Raw genomic sequence first — 18,491 nt, 5'->3', positions numbered from 1 at the left:
TTGCAGTTTGAAGGTAGAAAAGGTTTGACTTTTGCAATTCTTGTGCAGCGCAGTGAAGCCTTGACGAATTATGTGCTACCATTCATATTACATGGTTTCACTGGTGAGTTCTTCGCATATGTCAATGCCGTTTCTCTATACAATTGCACTGCAATCAAATATTTAAATAACAGAAGCTTCTGGGATAGTTTGACATCACTGGCTTGCACCAAGCTTAAATACTCATTCTATTCTGCGTATACTTTTAAACTACGCTATTTGATCGCGTATGCATTATCTGACCTTGCATATCTACAAAACGTGTAAAATTGAGAAAGATGAGTTTAAGCGACCTCTCTATCGTTATCGAGATAGGGAAGGATTCTATCTCGTTAAATTGCATTGATAGTACCAAATGGTCCGTTCCATTGTTTATTTTAGTGAGGCGATTCCCGATAATCTTGGTCTTGATGATGTGTCGTATCTGTCCATTGGAATGTTCCCTCGCAGTACTTTACCACGGCATGTCAGAATATAGATTTTCAGAAGCGGATTGTTCGCCAGTCAGATGAGGCCAATTACCTACATGTGAAAAAACACATACAACAAAGCCCTTGATAAAGAGATGGAGTAACGCAAAGTGACGCAAACGTCGGGTTTTGAAACCCTACATCTACATCGATGGTCTTACAGGATATTAAATGGGAAAAAAAACAGACACAAACAATTTCTTGTTCTGTTTAAAGTGACTGGTTTTCAGGTCTCTGTCAGTAACACGATGGCAACTAATTTGGAATAATCTGATGGTAAAGAAATGTCGGTTTAATCTACAAATGTCATCTCATTTGCTTTTCTTTTTACATTACACGCTTGTTTTTATGAGTAATTTGTTATATTGCAACATTCAGCTATACGGCACCTAACACTTTTGAGAAATTTGAAAAACATGAAAACCCAATTATCCCAAATTGGTTCCGATCTTGTTCAATACATTTTAGTTCAGACCCTTGAGATGTCATTTTAATGGAGTGAATGGAGTGTTGCCACCTAACGCTTACATTTATGAAAAAGACAAGCAATTGTGATCCGGATCAAAACGGTTTTGAACCCTGTGGAAAAGATTCAGCACTTTCTTTGTAGAAAACACCCTTAACGTGCTACGGCAACCCTTACGCAATATTAGTAGGTCGAATATGTTGACAATTAACAACCTAAGAACATGCAATCAGCTAATCAATACAACAATACTTTTTCGCGGGACAATTTTACAACATCAATGGATAATAACCTTCGCTCAGAGTATCCTCGTCGGCAGAAAAAGAAACTTTAATCTCCTCGGTAGATTTGTCGACAGCGGAACTTTCCTGGTCTGTTGGAAAAAAATGGAGAATTAAAACTCGATAAAAAGTTTATCATTTTAGTTTCGATGTACAAAACCCTATTGATGAAAACCGGGTCGCTACTCGTTGATAGGAGTTATCAAATATCCACGTGTGATTGGTGAGTTTGTTGAAATGAAGATAACTAAAGTTAAGCAAACAAGCTCATAAAGGAAATTTTCTGAGCACTGTTTTCAAAAGTACCTGAACGGTATGTGAATCCACGAATGTCCCAGAGTTGGGCAATAGCTAACTTTATCTTTATTTCCTACATGGCGAATTGCATAAAACAATCTGAATGCCCTTCACAAACAAACTACATACCAGGGGGGGGGGGTGGTGGTGGGGGGGGGGGGGTTGTTAAACCGGACAATGCGAAATCATGAAACGTAAATGCAGTACCTTGTGTGTCTTGCTTCCCGTCTGATTTCGTGTCTTCTTTCATCTGAAATCAGGAAAAATTGTTGTCACGGAATTTACTTGGAAGAATGAGTAATCTTCTAATCGATGCCTTCTACATTATGATGAAAAAACCTTTTTATAAGATTCCGTGAAGACCTTGAGCATTATAGAGCTTAGCGAAGGGTACGTACCGAACTACTGGCTTTATCCGTTGGCTCAACAAGTTCATCGTACAGATCGTACATATTTTTATCTTCTGGAATGGTCGAACCTTTGTCTGTAGGCTTTTTCATATCGGAATCAGATTCTGTCGAGGAAAAGAAGTTACAATTTCTTCCCACTTGGTAAAATTGCATGAATATAGATGTTTCATGTAAGAATGTATGTTAGTATTTATTTAGGTTATAACATAACTCTTGCGATTGAAAAATAAATTCAACAGTTTCAAAACTGTAGAACCATCTTGGGTGGTCTTAGATATTAGAATGTTAAGGCTTACGAAATAATATTAAGATTACCTAAACACTTATCAATATTTTGATCTTGACGAAGCGAATTGTACATAAATCTTTTACGTTTATCCCTACATGTCAAAAGGAGTTGATTATAAAAGAATATGCAATATTTTTCTTGGCGAGTTCTCAGATTTGCGAAGTTTATAGAGCAGCAAATCATGTTTTTATGACGCAAACTGATTATTAATCAGTTTAATAAATAATATCTTATCATTTCGACACTTTTATTGAAAAAAAGCAATAAAGACGCATTATACAATTAATTTTTCACTTCTGATTGACTTTGTGTGGTTTTGGACTTTTTACCCATCCTTTATCTATTGCTCCAAGTGACAACGCATAAAATGTAGTTTAGTTACAATCCCAAACACGTACCTCGAGACTTTTGTGCGGCATAGTAGGCTGAGAATTTCTCCTGGAGAGAAAGAAGAAAAGGCAGGGATATAAATATTCGAATTAAGAAATCTAAAAATTACAACCAATAACCGACGAATTTTTCATGAATACTCATTTACAAAAATGAGGCCAAAGACCCCATTTTCTTCCACTTACTTGTTTAGGATATGGCGTTTTCTTCGACATAGGATACAATGCAACGTTGTCTGCATGGAAAAGGGGAAAAAGAATCTCTTTTTCAAAAATACAAGAAATGCATGTTTCACTATCAAATCTCATTACCTGCGAAATTTTGTAATTCCCAGGATGACACTTTACTTGACAGAATACATGTTAGGGATCAACTTAACCATATGCTGCGAGGTGTATTCTTTATTCGAGTACAACATAAATGCCTTGATCTATATTTGTAGGTGCATTCTAAACAAACTGTAACTCTATAATCTCATTTTAATTAGTACGCAAACGCACAATTTTTATTATAATCGTATGACAGTGTTTTAGAAGAGTAGCTGGTATCTTTCTGCAACTGAAATTTCGAAGAGAAAAATCCGCACGTTCATTGTTTCATTTTATGAAAAATCATGTCCTACCAAATAAGTAAACGAATATACCTGTGTAAGTTATATTTCTCATATGACAAGTAAATAATACCTTTCCAATCGTAACAATAACAATTATGAGAAGCCAATGATTTACAATGCACTTTTATGCAGTTAGTTCTTTATTGTTTTTGGAAGTCTGTTTCTTCTAAAGTATGTACTTCTTAAAAGTGGATTTCGCTTTTTAACAGATCGGCAAAAAATCGAACTTACGTACATATTGTTATTGTCCTTCGCCTCAGCTGTGTCGTTGATTGGCCTAAAAATGTTGCATAAAGGGAATACAGACTTCAATAAGACAACACAGTAAAACAGTCGAGAGCAATTTGCATTTAATCTAATGCTGTAAGATATGATAGACGCATCAAATGCAGTCGACTGTTCAATGAAGCACTGAAATCTACCCAACTCTGAGGCAAAAAACAATGACAATTATTGGGAAAGACTAAAGTCATTTAGGGTTGTATGTGCCTTGAAAGTGAAATATTTACTAAACTTGTCCTTAAACTGTCCTAGTATAGAACACTTTGAACAAAATCGAGAATAGAAATCAGGTGGCGAAGTGCAAACGTTGGCAACAGAAAAAAACATATCATTACCAATATTTGAGATTGAAAATGGCCGCAACCCCTGAGTTTATCTAGGGGGAAACTTCCCAGTTTTCTCAAAAATAAGACGATGAAAATTGTATTTGCTCCAAAAGCTTCAATCAAACTTTGTCCACTCGTCCACTCAAGATGTAGATCAGAAAAATATTACAAATACTAGAATGATCGGAGATCTGTCATCGAAGTACTTTCGGGATTATTGAAGTCATAACCTTACAAAAATCAATACAAAATAACTCGCTTCACAAACCATGAATCGTGACAATGTTTTACCATTGGTCATTCCGACGCATCCCGACTTACCTGGAATCTGTTTCGTCTGTGAAATTTGAAAATAGAGAAATGTAAATCAATGCTCTGTAAATTTACAAGCTGTATGAAGTGACTGCATGAACTTTAAAATACACCAATAGTAGATCACATAGAGAGCATTTCATGAATGAAAATGACTCGTAGCATATCGTCGTCTGACAAAATTTATATTTCTGATGATGTAATTAGAGATAACGATTGTATAATGCAATCGAACAGCCTGGCTGTGGAAATATGTTTTGTTTAGTTTTTGTTTTGTAATACTTGTTTTGTGTTGAACACAAGTATTATGCAAGGTCTGTTTTAATCTTTCTCACCCAAATGTTGCACAAACCCTACAAAAGCTCTTCTGAAAATAAAGGACACACAATATTATACCATCTTCAAAAAATGAATTGGGCAAGCTTACGACCATGCACACTTCTCGTCCTGGTGACTTGAAAGAACGGCTTTCGGCCAATCGCTGCTAATCATTCCTGTACAAGTTAGTTTAATGTTGACTCGTATCAGTGACAAATAATACGGTCAACGTTCTGCCGAAAATACTGGTATGGGACTCCGCCACTCTGGCTTGCATGCGAACTGTACAAAATATGCCCTGGCACATTGTTGAATTCTGCGGAAGGGGACTCAACGAGTACTGTAAAACCTCCGCGCTATCGCAAAATTTGTGACATCTGTACCCACCTGGACTTTCAATTTTGCTTGACTTTCTGTTATTCCGGAGAACCAAGTAGAGCAACACGAAGAAGACGATGAGAAGGACGACTATGAGAAGAATTATCAGTAATAATCCCCACAGCAATGATTCTGTGAACAAATATTGTCAATGAATAAACAGTGAGAGATTTGACTTGAGACACAAAAAGCGAAATTGACAACAAACGGTATCTCTATTGTCGCTTTTACCCACTTTTTTATCTTGAGTCAGAATGGAATGACCATAAATGTTACAGAAAGATTGTCCATTTCAATAGCGCTAATAGACAATATTTCTTGGAACAATCAAGTTAAGCTTTGGCATTAATTTAGTATTCTAGACTTTTCCTTGACACAAAATAAACGTCCAAGCAATTTTGAATATACAGCGACATCTCACGAAAGAAAGAGTCTTGGGGACATCTATTAGGACTCTCAGATTTCGTGTCGGTTATATTGATCTTTTGAACCCATTTTCAGTATGAGGAACAATAGTAGTTTTCGTCCTTCCTGTTATTGAGGCCATATAGTGGCGACCTTCATATCTGGTGATGCTAGGTTTACAGGGAAGACCTATCCTATATACGGCAAAGTTCTTTTTGGACAAATAAACTACGCCCCTGTTAAGTGGCCCAGGCACCTGCCAACTTGAAGATAAGATTGAGGGTTGGAAACGAGTAAAGTGCAAATAAATCCGCTCTGAGTATGACCTCATCGAAACAAAGTGATAACAGGTGCCTGAATGTCGCATGATTGATGATTTTAAAGGTCACATCATCTGTGCTTTTTTATATGATGAAGGAAATAATCTTCCTTGGGACTGAGTTAGGAGAGAGAGAGAGAGAGAGAGAGAGAGAGAGAGAGAGAGAGAGAGAGAGAGAGAGAGAGAGAGAGAGAGAGAGAGAGAGAGAGAGAGAGAGAGAGAGAGAGATACTGACATACCGATACAGAGACTGACAGAGTTAGTCAGTGACATTTAGAAGACGGACAGAAAATGACAAGGAGACCTTGACAGAGAGACAAAGATTGACAGAAAGAAGGTACATAAATAGGAAGTTATGGGAGAGAGGGAGCCAATTGCGAGAATTGCGAGTGCTTGTCTTGAGCAAGTTTGGCCGTGATGTTATAGAAACTAGACTTTTGAAAAGAAATAGAAAAAAAACTACAGTATCATGTCAACAACGCCTTTTTGTCAACAATTCGTAAATGTTATTTCCGAACATGAAAGGCGGTCAGTAATTGCTACAAATACCGAATCAAAACAGTCATAAACATTAAAATCAATGGCCATCCGACACGAACCTGCAGGATCCTTTCTGATAACTTCTCCTGTGTGACTGTCATCTCCAAGGTCGTTCTCTGCTTCACATGTGTATTCACCGAAGTCAGGGTCCTGCATTTCAAAAATACGAAGAGTGCTTGTTGAAATTGATTCCTTTGGTTCGGGCGTCGTGATTTCACGGTTTGGCTCATCGCCCGTTATAGGATCGTCATTCTTATCGTGCCATGAAAGCGTAGCAACTGGATACGCATCCGCCTCACAGACCAGGGTTACGTTATCATTTATTTCCACTTCTAATACCTTAACATCTTTTGACAAGATAATTGGAGGTCCTGTAAAAAGATAACATTGGATTCGATACATTAAATGAATGACACCAGTCTTACACACACAAAAAACCGTTACAAATATAATACATGTCGAGGTCATGTATATAGTACAAATTTCGTATCACACACACACACACACCACACACACACACACACACACACACACACCACACACACACACACACACACACACACACACACTCACATATATATATATATATATATATATATATATATATATATCTATATACATATGTTAGATAGATAGATAGATAGATAGATAGATAGATAGATAGATAGATAGATAGATAGATAGATAGATAGATAGATAGATAGATAGACAGACAGACAGACAGATAGATAGATAGATAGATAGATAGATAGATAGATAGACTCACCCCTTGGATGTCGACTTGTTATTTCTGTGGTGTGACTGTCTTCTCCGATGTCATTGGTTGCTGTGCAGGTATATTCACCAAAGTCTGAATCCTGTATGTCTGTTATATAAAGAGTACTTATCAAAACGTTCCCTCCGGTTCAGGAGTTGTGATTTCACGGTTTGGCTCATCGCCTGTGATTGGCTGATCGTCGTTATCGCTCCATGAAATAGCAGCGACTGGATACGCGTCCGCCTCACAGACCAGGGTGACGTTCTCGCCAGTTTCGGCCAATATTTCCTCCTCTTTGGTTAATATAGATGCAGGGACTATCGGAAAAAGCAAGTTGTTGAGAAAAGTCAACAGACAAATTAGACTACGTTTTGGCAAGGTGTAAAAAGGAGTGGTAGAGGAAAGGTGTTCGAAATACAGTGTGTGGAACAGCATACCGTTTGTACGTGTATATACGTATTTCCGGCAACACTTTGTCGAGACACGCAGACGACGATGAAAACTGTAATGAATTTTACCCCACTTAGAAATAACAAAACTATTTATTAAATTTTAACACCACCTAGAAACAGAATGGTACATCCCAAACAAACCCAAAAAGCTAAAAACCTTTCAGTAGTTCTATCTCGAGATTGCAGGATGCATAAAATATAAGTAACAGCTATCATTACTTTCGACGTGATATTATTTATGACGCTGTGCTTTCTCCAATAAGCACTGTAATTTCCCAAAGGGCATCTGCGTACTTATAGAGAGAGAGAGAGAGAGAGAGAGAGAGAGAGAGAGAGAGAGAGAGAGAGAGAAGAGGAGAGAGAGAGAGAGAGAGAGAGAGAGAGAGAGAGAGAGAGAGAGAGAGAGAGAGAGAGAGAGCAAACTTACATTGAACGACAATTTCCAGGCTGTCAGTAATCGTCTCTGTACTGCTGTCATGGAAACGTGTGATTGCATCACATCGATATGTTCCTCTCTCCGATCTACTGACAACAGCGATATGGTGAATAAGTTGGCGACTGTTCGTGGTTACTAGGACCTCCTCTCCAAATGTCAAACTTAGTTCGTGTGGATCTGGAATGCCGTCCGTGACGTCACAGCGTATTTCTAGTTCCTCGCCTTCTAATACAAGGTCGGTCGATTGTGTTATGGTCACCTGTCCTGTATCTGAACACCTCGTGATGTTATGAGAGAGAGAGAGAGAGAGAGAGAGAGAGAGAGAGAGAGGGAGAGAGAGAGAGAGAGAGAGAGAGAGAGAGGGGAGGGAGGGAGAGAGAGCGACAAACAGACAGACAGACAGACAGACAGACAGACAGACAGACAGAGACAGAGACAGAGAATAATTTAATTCTCAAATACAGTTCATGATACAGACATATTATTTTTGACCCGTATGCAAACAGTGCCTATTTGTACTACAGATGCAAACGCCATGTTTCGCAGAAAACGCTAACTATTGAGATAAGTTCAAAGGTTAATCTAGGATTAATGACAAGTAGCGTATGCTTACATTCTACTAAGAGTTCCGTTCTGCCATGACCCGTACCCTCTTCACCGTCGTAAAATTCATTTACAGCTGTGCAGTCATAGTCGCCGGCCTGAACCCGATCACAAGAATCGATCGTGTACGTCGGGTTCTCTGATATCACGTCGCCATCTTTAGTCCAGGTGATGGAGTGCGGCGGCGGGTTTGCGACGACGTCGCACGTAAGCTCGACGACGTTGCCCTCGATGCAGTGCTCTTGGCCGTCGGCAACTTCGGGTCCATCTGTCAAGGTGAAGTTGACGATAAATGGGCGTAATAGAAATAGACACCGTGGTTGGATTTGCCGAGTAAGGCATTTTGTAGATGCTCTCAGTACAAAGTGGGACGAACATTACAATACACAATCTGCTCAAGTTGACGCTTGTCTACTTGAAAGAGATAATTATTAGTTTAAAAACGCTCTAACTACAACAAAGTGTTTACACTAGGTCATTCAAAATTAACCGCACTCTTCGAGACAAATCCACAAAAGCGACGGCTGGCTCCTATGCAAGAAAAAATACACCAAATTTCAGACGTCTACTCTAGAGAACGGGGAATTTCTACATTTATCAATTTAGACTACGGGGATTTTCACATGTCGATTTATTAGATCAGCATCAACAAATACTACCTGCCACTACTAATGGTGTAGATGTTATACGTACAGCACACAAAGTTTATAAGTTATTACATTTCCGAAAATATTAGTGGGCGGAACATTTTTTTTTCTGCGAACTGCATTCCGCCCGCCTGTTTGGCGGCAGTTTAACGCAATGGTTTTTCTATAAGTTTTTCTCTATTACCATTTTTGAAATATAACTCGAATAATGACAGATAACAATGTTTTTTTTTCACGATATGAGGTCGGACGTTTGTTTGTATGTTCCAGATTAGAAAAAAAGCACGATTGGAACTAATTTGGGATTATTGGATTTTTTTCATATTTTGCAAATTTCTCAAACTTTCGATGCCATATAGCTGAATGTAGTAATATGCAAATTACTCATAAAAGCAAGAGTGTTATATAAACAGAAAAGCAGATGAGATTGCATTTGAAGATAAAATCGACATTACTTCACCATCCAATTATCCCAAATTAGTTCCAATCGTGTTAAAACGATACACCTTATTATTACAAAGACATACACTGTACATCGAGGTCTGTGGTATTGCGTCCCGTGCCCTCGCTCCCGTCATAGAATACATTTGTTCCTTCACAGGTATACACTCCGCCGGAGTCTCTGCCCACGTTTGGAAGATGAAGCGTGGTCGAATTCTCGACTCTGGTGCCATCCGTCAGAATCCAGTCAAGGACAACTTTCGGGGGATTGGCATCTTGAACCGAGCACTCCAGTTCAACATCGTCCGATTCCCTGGCGTACTCAAATGGTTGGGTGTGCACACTCGGTGGATCTGTCGGAGGATGAAATGAACATCATAAATAAACGATTTACATTGATTTAGTTTGATATCAAGGAGACAGCCAATTCTTCACAGTCACGAGGATGAGGATAATAATGTTGTTGTTGTTGTTGTTGTTTTTGTTGTTGTTGTTGTTGTTGTTGTTGATAATGATGATGATGGTTCCTTTTGTAAATACGTTTATTTAGTTTGTTGTTTTTGTTGTTGTTATGTTATCGCGTAAAATCACTCCAATAAATATGCATGGTAATTCGGACTGATTGCTTACTGTCAGCACGATATGATTTCAAATACTTTCTGATAGACACAAAAGATTTAAGCTCTTGCATTTAATGTATATATTTCTAAATTCAATCCCGGAATACAATTCAAGTGGCAACAACAACCCTGCATATATTACACGCATATCATTATCATTAAGGCTAATCAGTTGAAAGTTTATTTAGCGCACATTACGCGGAACAAGAAGGGAATTGTGAAAGCTTGAGCGAAATTGCTGAAAATATAAAATGACGGCGTAATTTTAAGTTTCCTTTTGGACGAATTTGTCAGCTAACACATGAATGAAATATGCTGTGGAATAGCTCGATCGCCTGTAACTCACAATGAACTATAAGTTCCGTCGTTCCTTCACCCTGTCCTTCGCTCCCGTTGTAGAATTCACTGGTGGCAGTACACTTGTAGGACCCGAGGTCCGACCGATCGCAGCTTTGTATGACCAGCCTCTCCCCACTGTACACAAACTGTCCGTCTCTAGTCCACGTGAAGCTGTGAGGATAGGGGTTGGCCTCTTCCACTACGCACACCAGCTCCACGCTATTGCCCTCGATGCAGTATTCTAGTCCGTCGGCGACAACGGGATGATCTGAAGAAATGTGTAAGAATATTGAGGGATTTCATGCGTCTTACCATGTAGAAGAAACAAGCAAAGAAGACACCTCGCCTCTTATTTTAGTGCCCTTATACCTACCATAACTCCATACTGTAGTAAAATAGATATAGTGAGATTTTTTTGTTTTCTTATGGTAGAATGCGCCTCGGAGAGAGATATTCCGACTCTGAAACTTTTGCAATTCTGTACTTATCTATCACTAGTGGGCCCTGGGCTAATATTTCCGTATAGTTGGCGACAACTGGGTCATTTATTTCTTTAGCAACACAATTAGCACAGTGACCTTCTTGATTTTGAAAGAGAATGGTTGAAAGATTCCTTGAGAAAAGTGTGAGCAAAAGTTTAAATCTTTCACTTTCGCGGCGCATGTTACCTTAATTTACAAATGATCCAATCAGTTGGTCGTTGCGTTTTAGCGTTAACCCCTTGGAGTGTATTTTGTGAGCTTCCTTATGGTGGCAGTAAGCATGCCTTGAGAGGGCCGGTGGCAATAAACTAACGTATAACTAACCAATAAGGATACTGTTGACAATTGCATCAGCTAGGCCTGGTAACGTAATTCTCCAGTATTAAGGTGATCCCTTCAGCGTGGCAAACAACACGTAGGCATGAAGGGAGCAAGGTGTTTATCGAGCTATCATGTTATTTTGAGCAAGGTTTATCAAGGTATGGTGTTATTGTGAGTGCCATCAATGTTGCTTATCTGATACCTGTAGCTTTACTGATAATTCCATCGACTCTACCTTTCGTGTCTCCTCGAGTATCAAATTTAGAATCTACGCTCTTTAGGGCACACCATCTTATATATATCAGGCTTCAAAACTTTTGCTATGCTCCTATACGCGCTTTTTGGTCCAAACGAACGCGACTAAACATTTCCCCCGTATCTTGCAATTTAGCATTCTTGGCGGACCAGTTTTTAAACATTAACTTACACTGAACATCCAGCACCGTGGTCCCGTCACCTTTGCCCTCGGTGTCGTCATAGAAGTGATTAATGGCCGTACAGATGTAGCTGCCGGAGTCTTCCCGCTGACACGACGAAATCGTGTGATTCTGTTGGTCTGACACTGTCTCGCTGTCTCTCGTCCAGCTAAAGCTATGCGGCTCCGGGTTGGCATCGACGTCACAGTGCAAAGTAACGTCATTACCTTCAAGGCAAAATTGCTCACTGTCCTGAACGTCAGGGTCGTCTGTCAAGATCGAATAGTGGCCATGGTGTTAATATTCAGTCGGTGCCAATAGCTCTGAATGGTATTAAATAACAACACGTTAATTTTTTCTTTTAGTATGGTTTTATTGAAACGAAAAAGGGAGCAAATTGTGCCACTTTGAAATGAAAACTTGCCATGAACTCTGGTGTATTTCAATCATAATCCCATGGGAAACGTCTGAAAATTAATTGGAACAAACCATGGACAACAAACTAAAATGTAGGAGTGCCTTGCTGTGGTGCTTCCCCCCCCCCCCCAATTCAAATACTGTATCTAGAACCAAAAAATTTTATTTATGGTGACCGCTCATAACTAGTCGTCTTGCCAAAAAAAGAGGTAGGAAATATTAAACAAATTCGCCAACGTACACTGCACGTCCAGATATCGAGTTTCGGACCCAGCACCGGTTGACCAATCCCAGAACATGTTGGTCGCCTCACACTTGTACTCGCCCCCATCGTTCCTGTGCACAGCGTCAAATTTCAACTCATGATCGCTAACAACCGTACCAGACTCGTCCAGCCACTCGACATGTGCTGGTGGATTGGCGTCTGCGGTACAGGTCGCCGTGAATGCGGTCCCTTCAATTCCTACAAACTTATCCGTCGTCGAAACAATAGGGACGTCTAAATAACCAAACCAAACAAAAATCATCGTCAACAATGTTTTCCATATATACATTATCAGTTTGTTGATTTAGTTTTATTTAGTTTGTTGCTTATTCTTATTAATCTTGTTAAGTCTGTTTGTTTGTTTGTTTGTTGTTTGTTTGTTTGTTTGGAAATAACCAATTGGTTAAGTTAATACTATCAGGTCCACAATAACTTTCACAATTCAATAATTTATCTTAAAACATGATTTTAACTCAACTAAAAGGACTTCTCACACAAATGTAGCGTACATGAATTAGTGTCACAATAGTATAATATCAGGAGAAACTTGATCTGAAGACAATTAAATAAATGTTGTTGTCACGAGATCATTATAGATAATGCACTGACTTTTAAGAATTATATTATTATGATTGGTGGTAGTCTATAAGGAAATGAAATACCGACTGTTCCAATGTAAATGAACTGTATGTTACTGTATAAAAATTGACACATACACTGTACATCCAACTCTATGGTGTCGTAGCCATAACCTGTGTCACCGGTATAGAGTGTGTTGTTCGACTCGCACGTGTAGGCGCCTGCATGGTGTCTCTGCGCACTCTCGATGGTCAGGTAAACATCGACAACAGTCACGTTGTCTGCAGTGTACTTCCACGCCGTGGTCGCCGTGGGGTTGGCATCCACCGTGCAGTTGGCTTCGTACCTGTCATTTTCTATCACCCGTGCATCGCTGATGTCGTTAATTATCACATCCGGGCTATCTAAAAGATGTCCATGAATCGAGCATTTTGTTGAATAAGGCTACGGAAAATGTTGTTAGAAAAGTTCTGCAATTTGTTTATAGGTGCATTAACTCAATGAATCTCTTAGAAATACAGATAGTTTGCACATATCGTCTTACCTCCCGGTACATGTGTCATGAGCGAAACTAAAACACAACAAAACTTTCCTTCCTTAACGACAATCATGAATACATCTAGCTCATCCTGAAAATTCTTGTTTCTGAAACTGTTTTCTACGCGTATTGCATTGCCCTACTTGCATCAACGCAAGCCGTGTTACGTACATGTTGCAAATACTGGTGAAGAGAGTGGGGCCTGTTATGAAATTAACAGCAGAGACATTTCGAAAGCTCATAGAATTCATGAATTTGAACCAAGAAAACTTTGCACTGCGCATCAAGACCAGAGCTATCCCATAAGGTGATTGTACTTGAGTGTTTTTGTTCTCTTTTGAAGGGCGTCCTGAGTAAATTTCTTCAAAGTAGGGTGTAACATTAACTTAGTACGCCAATACATTAAACAAGAAAGTCAGCTGTCTTTGAGGGCTATTTCAGAAATCCTGACCCATCTCTAACATCTGTGTACATGAAAATACTTACATTGCACATCAATGTGGGTAGTAGCCTCGCCAATTCCTTGTAAGTCATTGTAATAAGTATTCGAAACGACGCAAGCGTACTGTCCGCCGTCTGATCGGTCGATCGCACCTATTTGTAAAGTGTACTCGCCATAGTTGACCTCAGCTCCCGTCGGGTCAACCCAGTGCTGTTCGAAAATTTCGGCCGGGTTTCCAGTTTGCTCTATGTCACATTTTGCAGCGTAGAAATCCCCTTCCATCACTACGGCGCCAGTTGTATTTGTGATACTCAACTCGTATGCATCTAGTGTGTGAAAAGAGGACATATTATACGTAATTGATGATGATGATGATGATGATGATGATGATGATGAAATGATGCTGCTGGTGGTGGTCGTCATGATCATGATGATGATCATCATCATGATCGTCGTCATCATAATAATCATCGTCACAGTATTGTGATCATGATAATGACCATAATAGTGAAACACAATTCAAATAAGTTAAGGCAGTTGCTCATTTCAAATGGTATTTTCCGATGAAAATTTTGACCTAGAAGAAAACAGCAGCTAAAGGAAGAAGCATAAGTTAAACACAACAAGACAAAAATATGCAATATGCACTCTACATTTAATTTCATATTTGTTCTGTGGTTGTACGGTATCACAATATTTCTGATAAGGTGCCATCGAGGCACACCATTAGTAAGTGTTTACAGCATCGGGCACTAAAAACGGTTACCCTAACAACATACTCACACTGAACATCCAGAAAAAACGATGCTTTGCCGATTCCAGAACTACCGTCGTGGAGCGTGTTGGACATGACGCACTGATACTGGCCGGCATCAGCTCGGTCAAGGGCGTCGATTTCCAAAAGAGCGCTGCCGTTGAATATCGTATTATTTTCCGGGTTTATCCAGTAGACTTCGTCGATGCCAGGGGGATTTCCGTTCTGAGTAATTTCACAGAGCGCAGCGAAGTAGTCTCCCTCGATGCCCGCTGTTCCAGTCACGTTTGATATGGCCACGCTCGGCCCAACTGCCGAACGTGGAAGCAAGAACGCAAACAGAGGAAGACAAAGCAAAGTCCAAGAATAAAGAACGATTTTAAGTTATTTGTGTGGTATGTCTATTTGTCTGTAAGTCAGTCTATCTCTCCGTCAGTCTATCTGTCTGTTTTTTTTTCAGAGTCTTTATAAATTGCACCGTTATAGTTCCTGGTGTGTACTGTCCATTGCAATTAAATGTACATTGCTTTAAACCATTGCTGTACTTTAATTTTAAATAAGTCGTTTGCTAAAAGGTCGGTCAGTGTGCACCTTTGTTGATGACTATTTCAATAATTTAAAGCCGTGTACATTTGGTAAACCTCTTTTTCTGAAGTTTATCATGGCATGTTTGGTTCGCTTGGTTTTTTGACAAAAACATATATTGTTTAGGATGAAAATTGCGACGCCGCTATTATCACTGTGGATTACTGGGATTCATTGATGCTTTATTCACGCGAACGTCAACCAATTCTGTTAGCTTTTGTTTGATCAGCATTTATTGTTTTAATTCTTTCGGTTATACGTCGTATATATGCCCAACCAAGAGATACCGAAACAACAATGATGGTACTTTTGATTTCGGTCACGCGATCTTGATGATATACTCGATCAAAATGTATCTCTCGTTCATGCGGCGTTGTTCAAAGTGTTTAGCTGTTCAAGTTTTTGAAGCATTTTAAAAATTTGTTAGTATTATTTTAGTTCAGTTTCCCGAATCCAATGGGCAAATAAATTTAATGTACTATTTCTAGTTAGTCCATTCTCGGTCTGGACAAACACGGGGAAACCGTACCGCGGACAAATTCACTGACAACACAGGAACACTCGGTACACACTCAAGTGTAAAAAAGATAAAAGCAATATGTGAAGACACAAAATATGACAGACGACTGTATCTCAACACGACGAATGATAATAGCTACACTGTTTGTTTATGCCTTGTTTCGATGCTGATTCACACACACTTTGCCTTGTGGTAAAATTCTGCAGGCTTAAGCTTTTCTATCGGCAGGAAAAAATGGAGACAGTATTTGAAAACCGTACAAGCTGTTAGCGAGTTTGCAATTACTGTATTTTCACCCTTAACGCTCAGCGCAACAAAAGGCATGTCTGGCGTTTTCATACCGATACATCATGGATACACTTTGACACCATGCGTATGCCACAGAAGTCCAGTATGCATCAGGTAATTAACAGGTGTTCACATTTTTGAAGCTATACGGGTAATCCAGTTATAAATCCTGGAATTTCGGGATACATTCTTGACAAACCATGACAATGATTTTCTCATTAACGTGAAGCCAGCATAATAATAAACACGCTGTAACAATTTTACATACCGAATGTGTTTGGTTATCAATCTTCACATTCTTTTTTTTTCAGCAAGGTTGCTGAAAGTGAACATGAATATAACATATAACCAAACAGGGCTTTTAAAGTCTTTATTAATGACCCTGAATGAACCGTACCAACAAGCCAATTGTCTGATGTATGTGGAAACTCACATTGAACGTTCATCGTTATGGTATCTTCACATACGAGCACATCCCAATTTTCTCGAGAAGAGTAAAGTGTTCCAATCGACAATAAAACGTAGCACCGTTATCCCCGTCATAAAGTGTCGTGGTCCACACATTCTCCATACCAGTTACACGAGAGACCTCACTGCCATCTCTGTACCAGACCAAATCCCCGGGAGCCTCCTCGTCTAACTCCATCGTACAAATAAACGTGACGTTGTCACCGGTGATAACAGTCGTATTAGTTTGATTTAAAGTACATTGGGTTGAGTTTTCTGTGTTACGGAAAACAAAGCGTCAGGGAGAAGAGATATATAAAGAAAGAATTCGGGGGTAAAAAGATGATTGATTACTTATCTAAAGTAGTAGCAGGAAGCTCAATGTCACTGAATGTCCATACGGATTAGCGGTAGGTTAGGTTAACGTTGGTTGTAATTCGGACAGCCTCTGTGAAATTTTACAATAACAGACCACTAACCAGTCATAGTTAACAACACTTGACAATTCTTATGGGAGGTATCGTTGATTTCTTAGCACTTCAGAGAAAGTCAGTCTAATAGACCAGGTGTTTGTGAAAATTTAATAACGAACTTGCAATTGTCATTCAGGGAAACTCGAAAGAAGTAGTTTGGCCCTATAGTCAGTGTTTATGTCCAAAGATCACTTAGAGGGACAAAATGTAAGACGAACTCTTAAAACTACATGTTAATACCCCCGTCCCCCTTCTCTCTCAGTCACTCACTTACTCTCTCTCTCTCTCTCTCACACACACACACACACACACACACACACACACACACAACACACTCTCTCTCTCTCTCTCTCTCTCTCTCTCTCTCTCTCTCTCTCTCTCTCTCTCTCTCTCTCTCTCTCTCTCTCTCTCTCTCTCACCTATAACATACAGACTTGCAACAGCTTCTCTGTCGAGGTTGTCCAAATCCGTACAAATATATTCCTCTTCGTCCTCAATCGTTGCATTATGTATTATGAGGTTGTACTCGTCTCCATCGCTGACGAGTTCATAATCTCCGGGCGAGTCTCTTCTTTCACTGCGAAGGAATATCAATTGGGATCCGCAGTACCATGCTTTCAAATCGGGTGCACCGTCATATGTACAGTTTAATTGTGTCGAGTCTCCGTGTAGAACGAGAGTGTCTGAGGCTTCACCAGGAATCCCATGACCTCACTGAAATCTAGATCAAGAAAAATATTTTTGAACATATTTGATCTCTTGTTATGTATAATGGCTGTGCTTACTTCATTTACGTTTTTATACTGGTCTGTGATCGATTACGGATGCCCCCTTCCATTCCTTTCTGCACACAGCGTGCAACCATTCAAACGTTCCGGTCGTCTGCTAGCCGTAAACAAATGAACATATATTGCTATTTATTTTTGGTTTCGTCTACAATAACTTCTGCCATGACGTCGTTCGTATCTGTCGTGCTTTGACAAACTGAAAGCAGAAAACAACTTTAAAAAAGAGACATCTAAGCAAAATGTATGAGGGTAATAAGATGAATATATACTCACTCAAGGTTGATATAACTGTCAAGCATACGACAATTCCATAGTATCTTAATGTCGCAACCATTTTGAGGCGTAATGCTCTATACCGATCCCATCCCACCAGAGCTTTGACGTAAATAACCATTAACCGATCCTATCTGATACGATAAAACCTTAAAACCTCGTCAGAGGCGCTGTTAACATTTCTTTGCGATTAAACACTACAAATGAATTGGAATATTGTACAAGTATGATTATTCATTTACGTTGCGAATACATTGCGTTGGAAACGAACTAATATTCTGGTATTCGAAGGCGCCCGCTAAGGACAGGAGCGAAAAACCGTCAGTTTTAAAGGGGAAGTTCACCAAGGATGATTTTTACATATGTGCTAGTTTTGTTGTCACTTACCCAGAATAAGCTATTTTCGCCATTTATAACTCGCGCGATTTTTTACAGAAACCAATAAAAATAGTACAGATGTTGCCCATTTAATT

At 39.4% G+C, this 18,491-nt stretch overlaps 3 protein-coding genes across 3 annotated transcripts in view; all 3 read right to left on the bottom strand.

Moving 5' to 3' along the window:
- LOC139128495 (cell adhesion molecule Dscam1-like) overlaps positions 1 to 18,428 on the bottom strand; it is a 32,677-nt gene extending 14,249 nt beyond the window's left edge. The window contains exons 1-5 of the mRNA XM_070694267.1: positions 18,406 to 18,428; positions 17,377 to 17,534; positions 14,674 to 14,955; positions 13,935 to 14,216; positions 13,048 to 13,314 (exon numbers count right to left, since the gene is read on the bottom strand). Coding sequence (XP_070550368.1) covers positions 13,048 to 13,314; positions 13,935 to 14,216; positions 14,674 to 14,955; positions 17,377 to 17,534; positions 18,406 to 18,428 — 1,012 coding nt within the window. The remainder of the gene's footprint in view (positions 1 to 13,047; positions 13,315 to 13,934; positions 14,217 to 14,673; positions 14,956 to 17,376; positions 17,535 to 18,405) is intronic.
- On the bottom strand, positions 105 to 2,872 carry LOC139125630 (uncharacterized). Its single transcript, XM_070691729.1, has 6 exons — positions 2,828 to 2,872; positions 2,651 to 2,690; positions 1,952 to 2,067; positions 1,761 to 1,803; positions 1,268 to 1,348; positions 105 to 561 (listed from the first exon to the last, which is right to left on the bottom strand). The coding sequence occupies exons 1-6, from the start codon at positions 2,855 to 2,857 to the stop codon at positions 494 to 496; spliced, it is 378 nt and encodes a 125-aa protein (XP_070547830.1). The 5' UTR covers positions 2,858 to 2,872; the 3' UTR covers positions 105 to 493.
- Positions 3,674 to 12,593, bottom strand: LOC139130244 (hemicentin-1-like). Its single transcript, XM_070695993.1, has 11 exons — positions 12,308 to 12,593; positions 11,661 to 11,918; positions 10,438 to 10,698; positions 9,558 to 9,824; positions 8,394 to 8,651; positions 7,772 to 8,050; positions 7,060 to 7,209; positions 6,195 to 6,506; positions 4,881 to 5,003; positions 4,185 to 4,200; positions 3,674 to 3,683 (listed from the first exon to the last, which is right to left on the bottom strand). The coding sequence occupies exons 1-11, from the start codon at positions 12,591 to 12,593 to the stop codon at positions 3,674 to 3,676; spliced, it is 2,220 nt and encodes a 739-aa protein (XP_070552094.1).
- Positions 18,429 to 18,491: the final 63 nt, after the last annotated feature.

The sequence above is a fragment of the Ptychodera flava genome, chromosome 3 (genome assembly GCF_041260155.1).
Source record: "Ptychodera flava strain L36383 chromosome 3, AS_Pfla_20210202, whole genome shotgun sequence".
NCBI classification, from domain to species: Eukaryota; Metazoa; Hemichordata; class Enteropneusta; family Ptychoderidae; genus Ptychodera; species Ptychodera flava.
This window is presented reverse-complemented; position numbering and strand designations above follow the sequence as displayed.

Bases quoted from the DNA above. Each gene is read 5' to 3' on its own strand.
- LOC139125630 (XM_070691729.1), bottom strand. From the start codon at position 2,857: ATGTCGAAGAAAACGCCATATCCTAAACAA. The intron at 2,068-2,650 runs GTACGTGTTTGG...TTTCCTCGACAG, and splicing joins TGCCGCACAAAAGTCTCGAG to AATCTGATTCCGATATGAAA. The intron at 562-1,267 runs GTTATTATCCAT...TTTCACATGTAG, and splicing joins CGAGGATACTCTGAGCGAAG to GTAATTGGCCTCATCTGACT.
- LOC139130244 (XM_070695993.1), bottom strand. From the start codon at position 12,593: ATGATTTTTGTTTGGTTTGGTTATTTAGACGTCCCTATTGTTTCGACG. The intron at 9,825-10,437 runs GTGAGTTACAGG...ATCCTCCGACAG, and splicing joins GACGGAACTTATAGTTCATT to ATCCACCGAGTGTGCACACC. The intron at 7,210-7,771 runs GTAAGTTTGCTC...TTTTTCCGATAG, and splicing joins CCTGGAAATTGTCGTTCAAT to TCCCTGCATCTATATTAACC.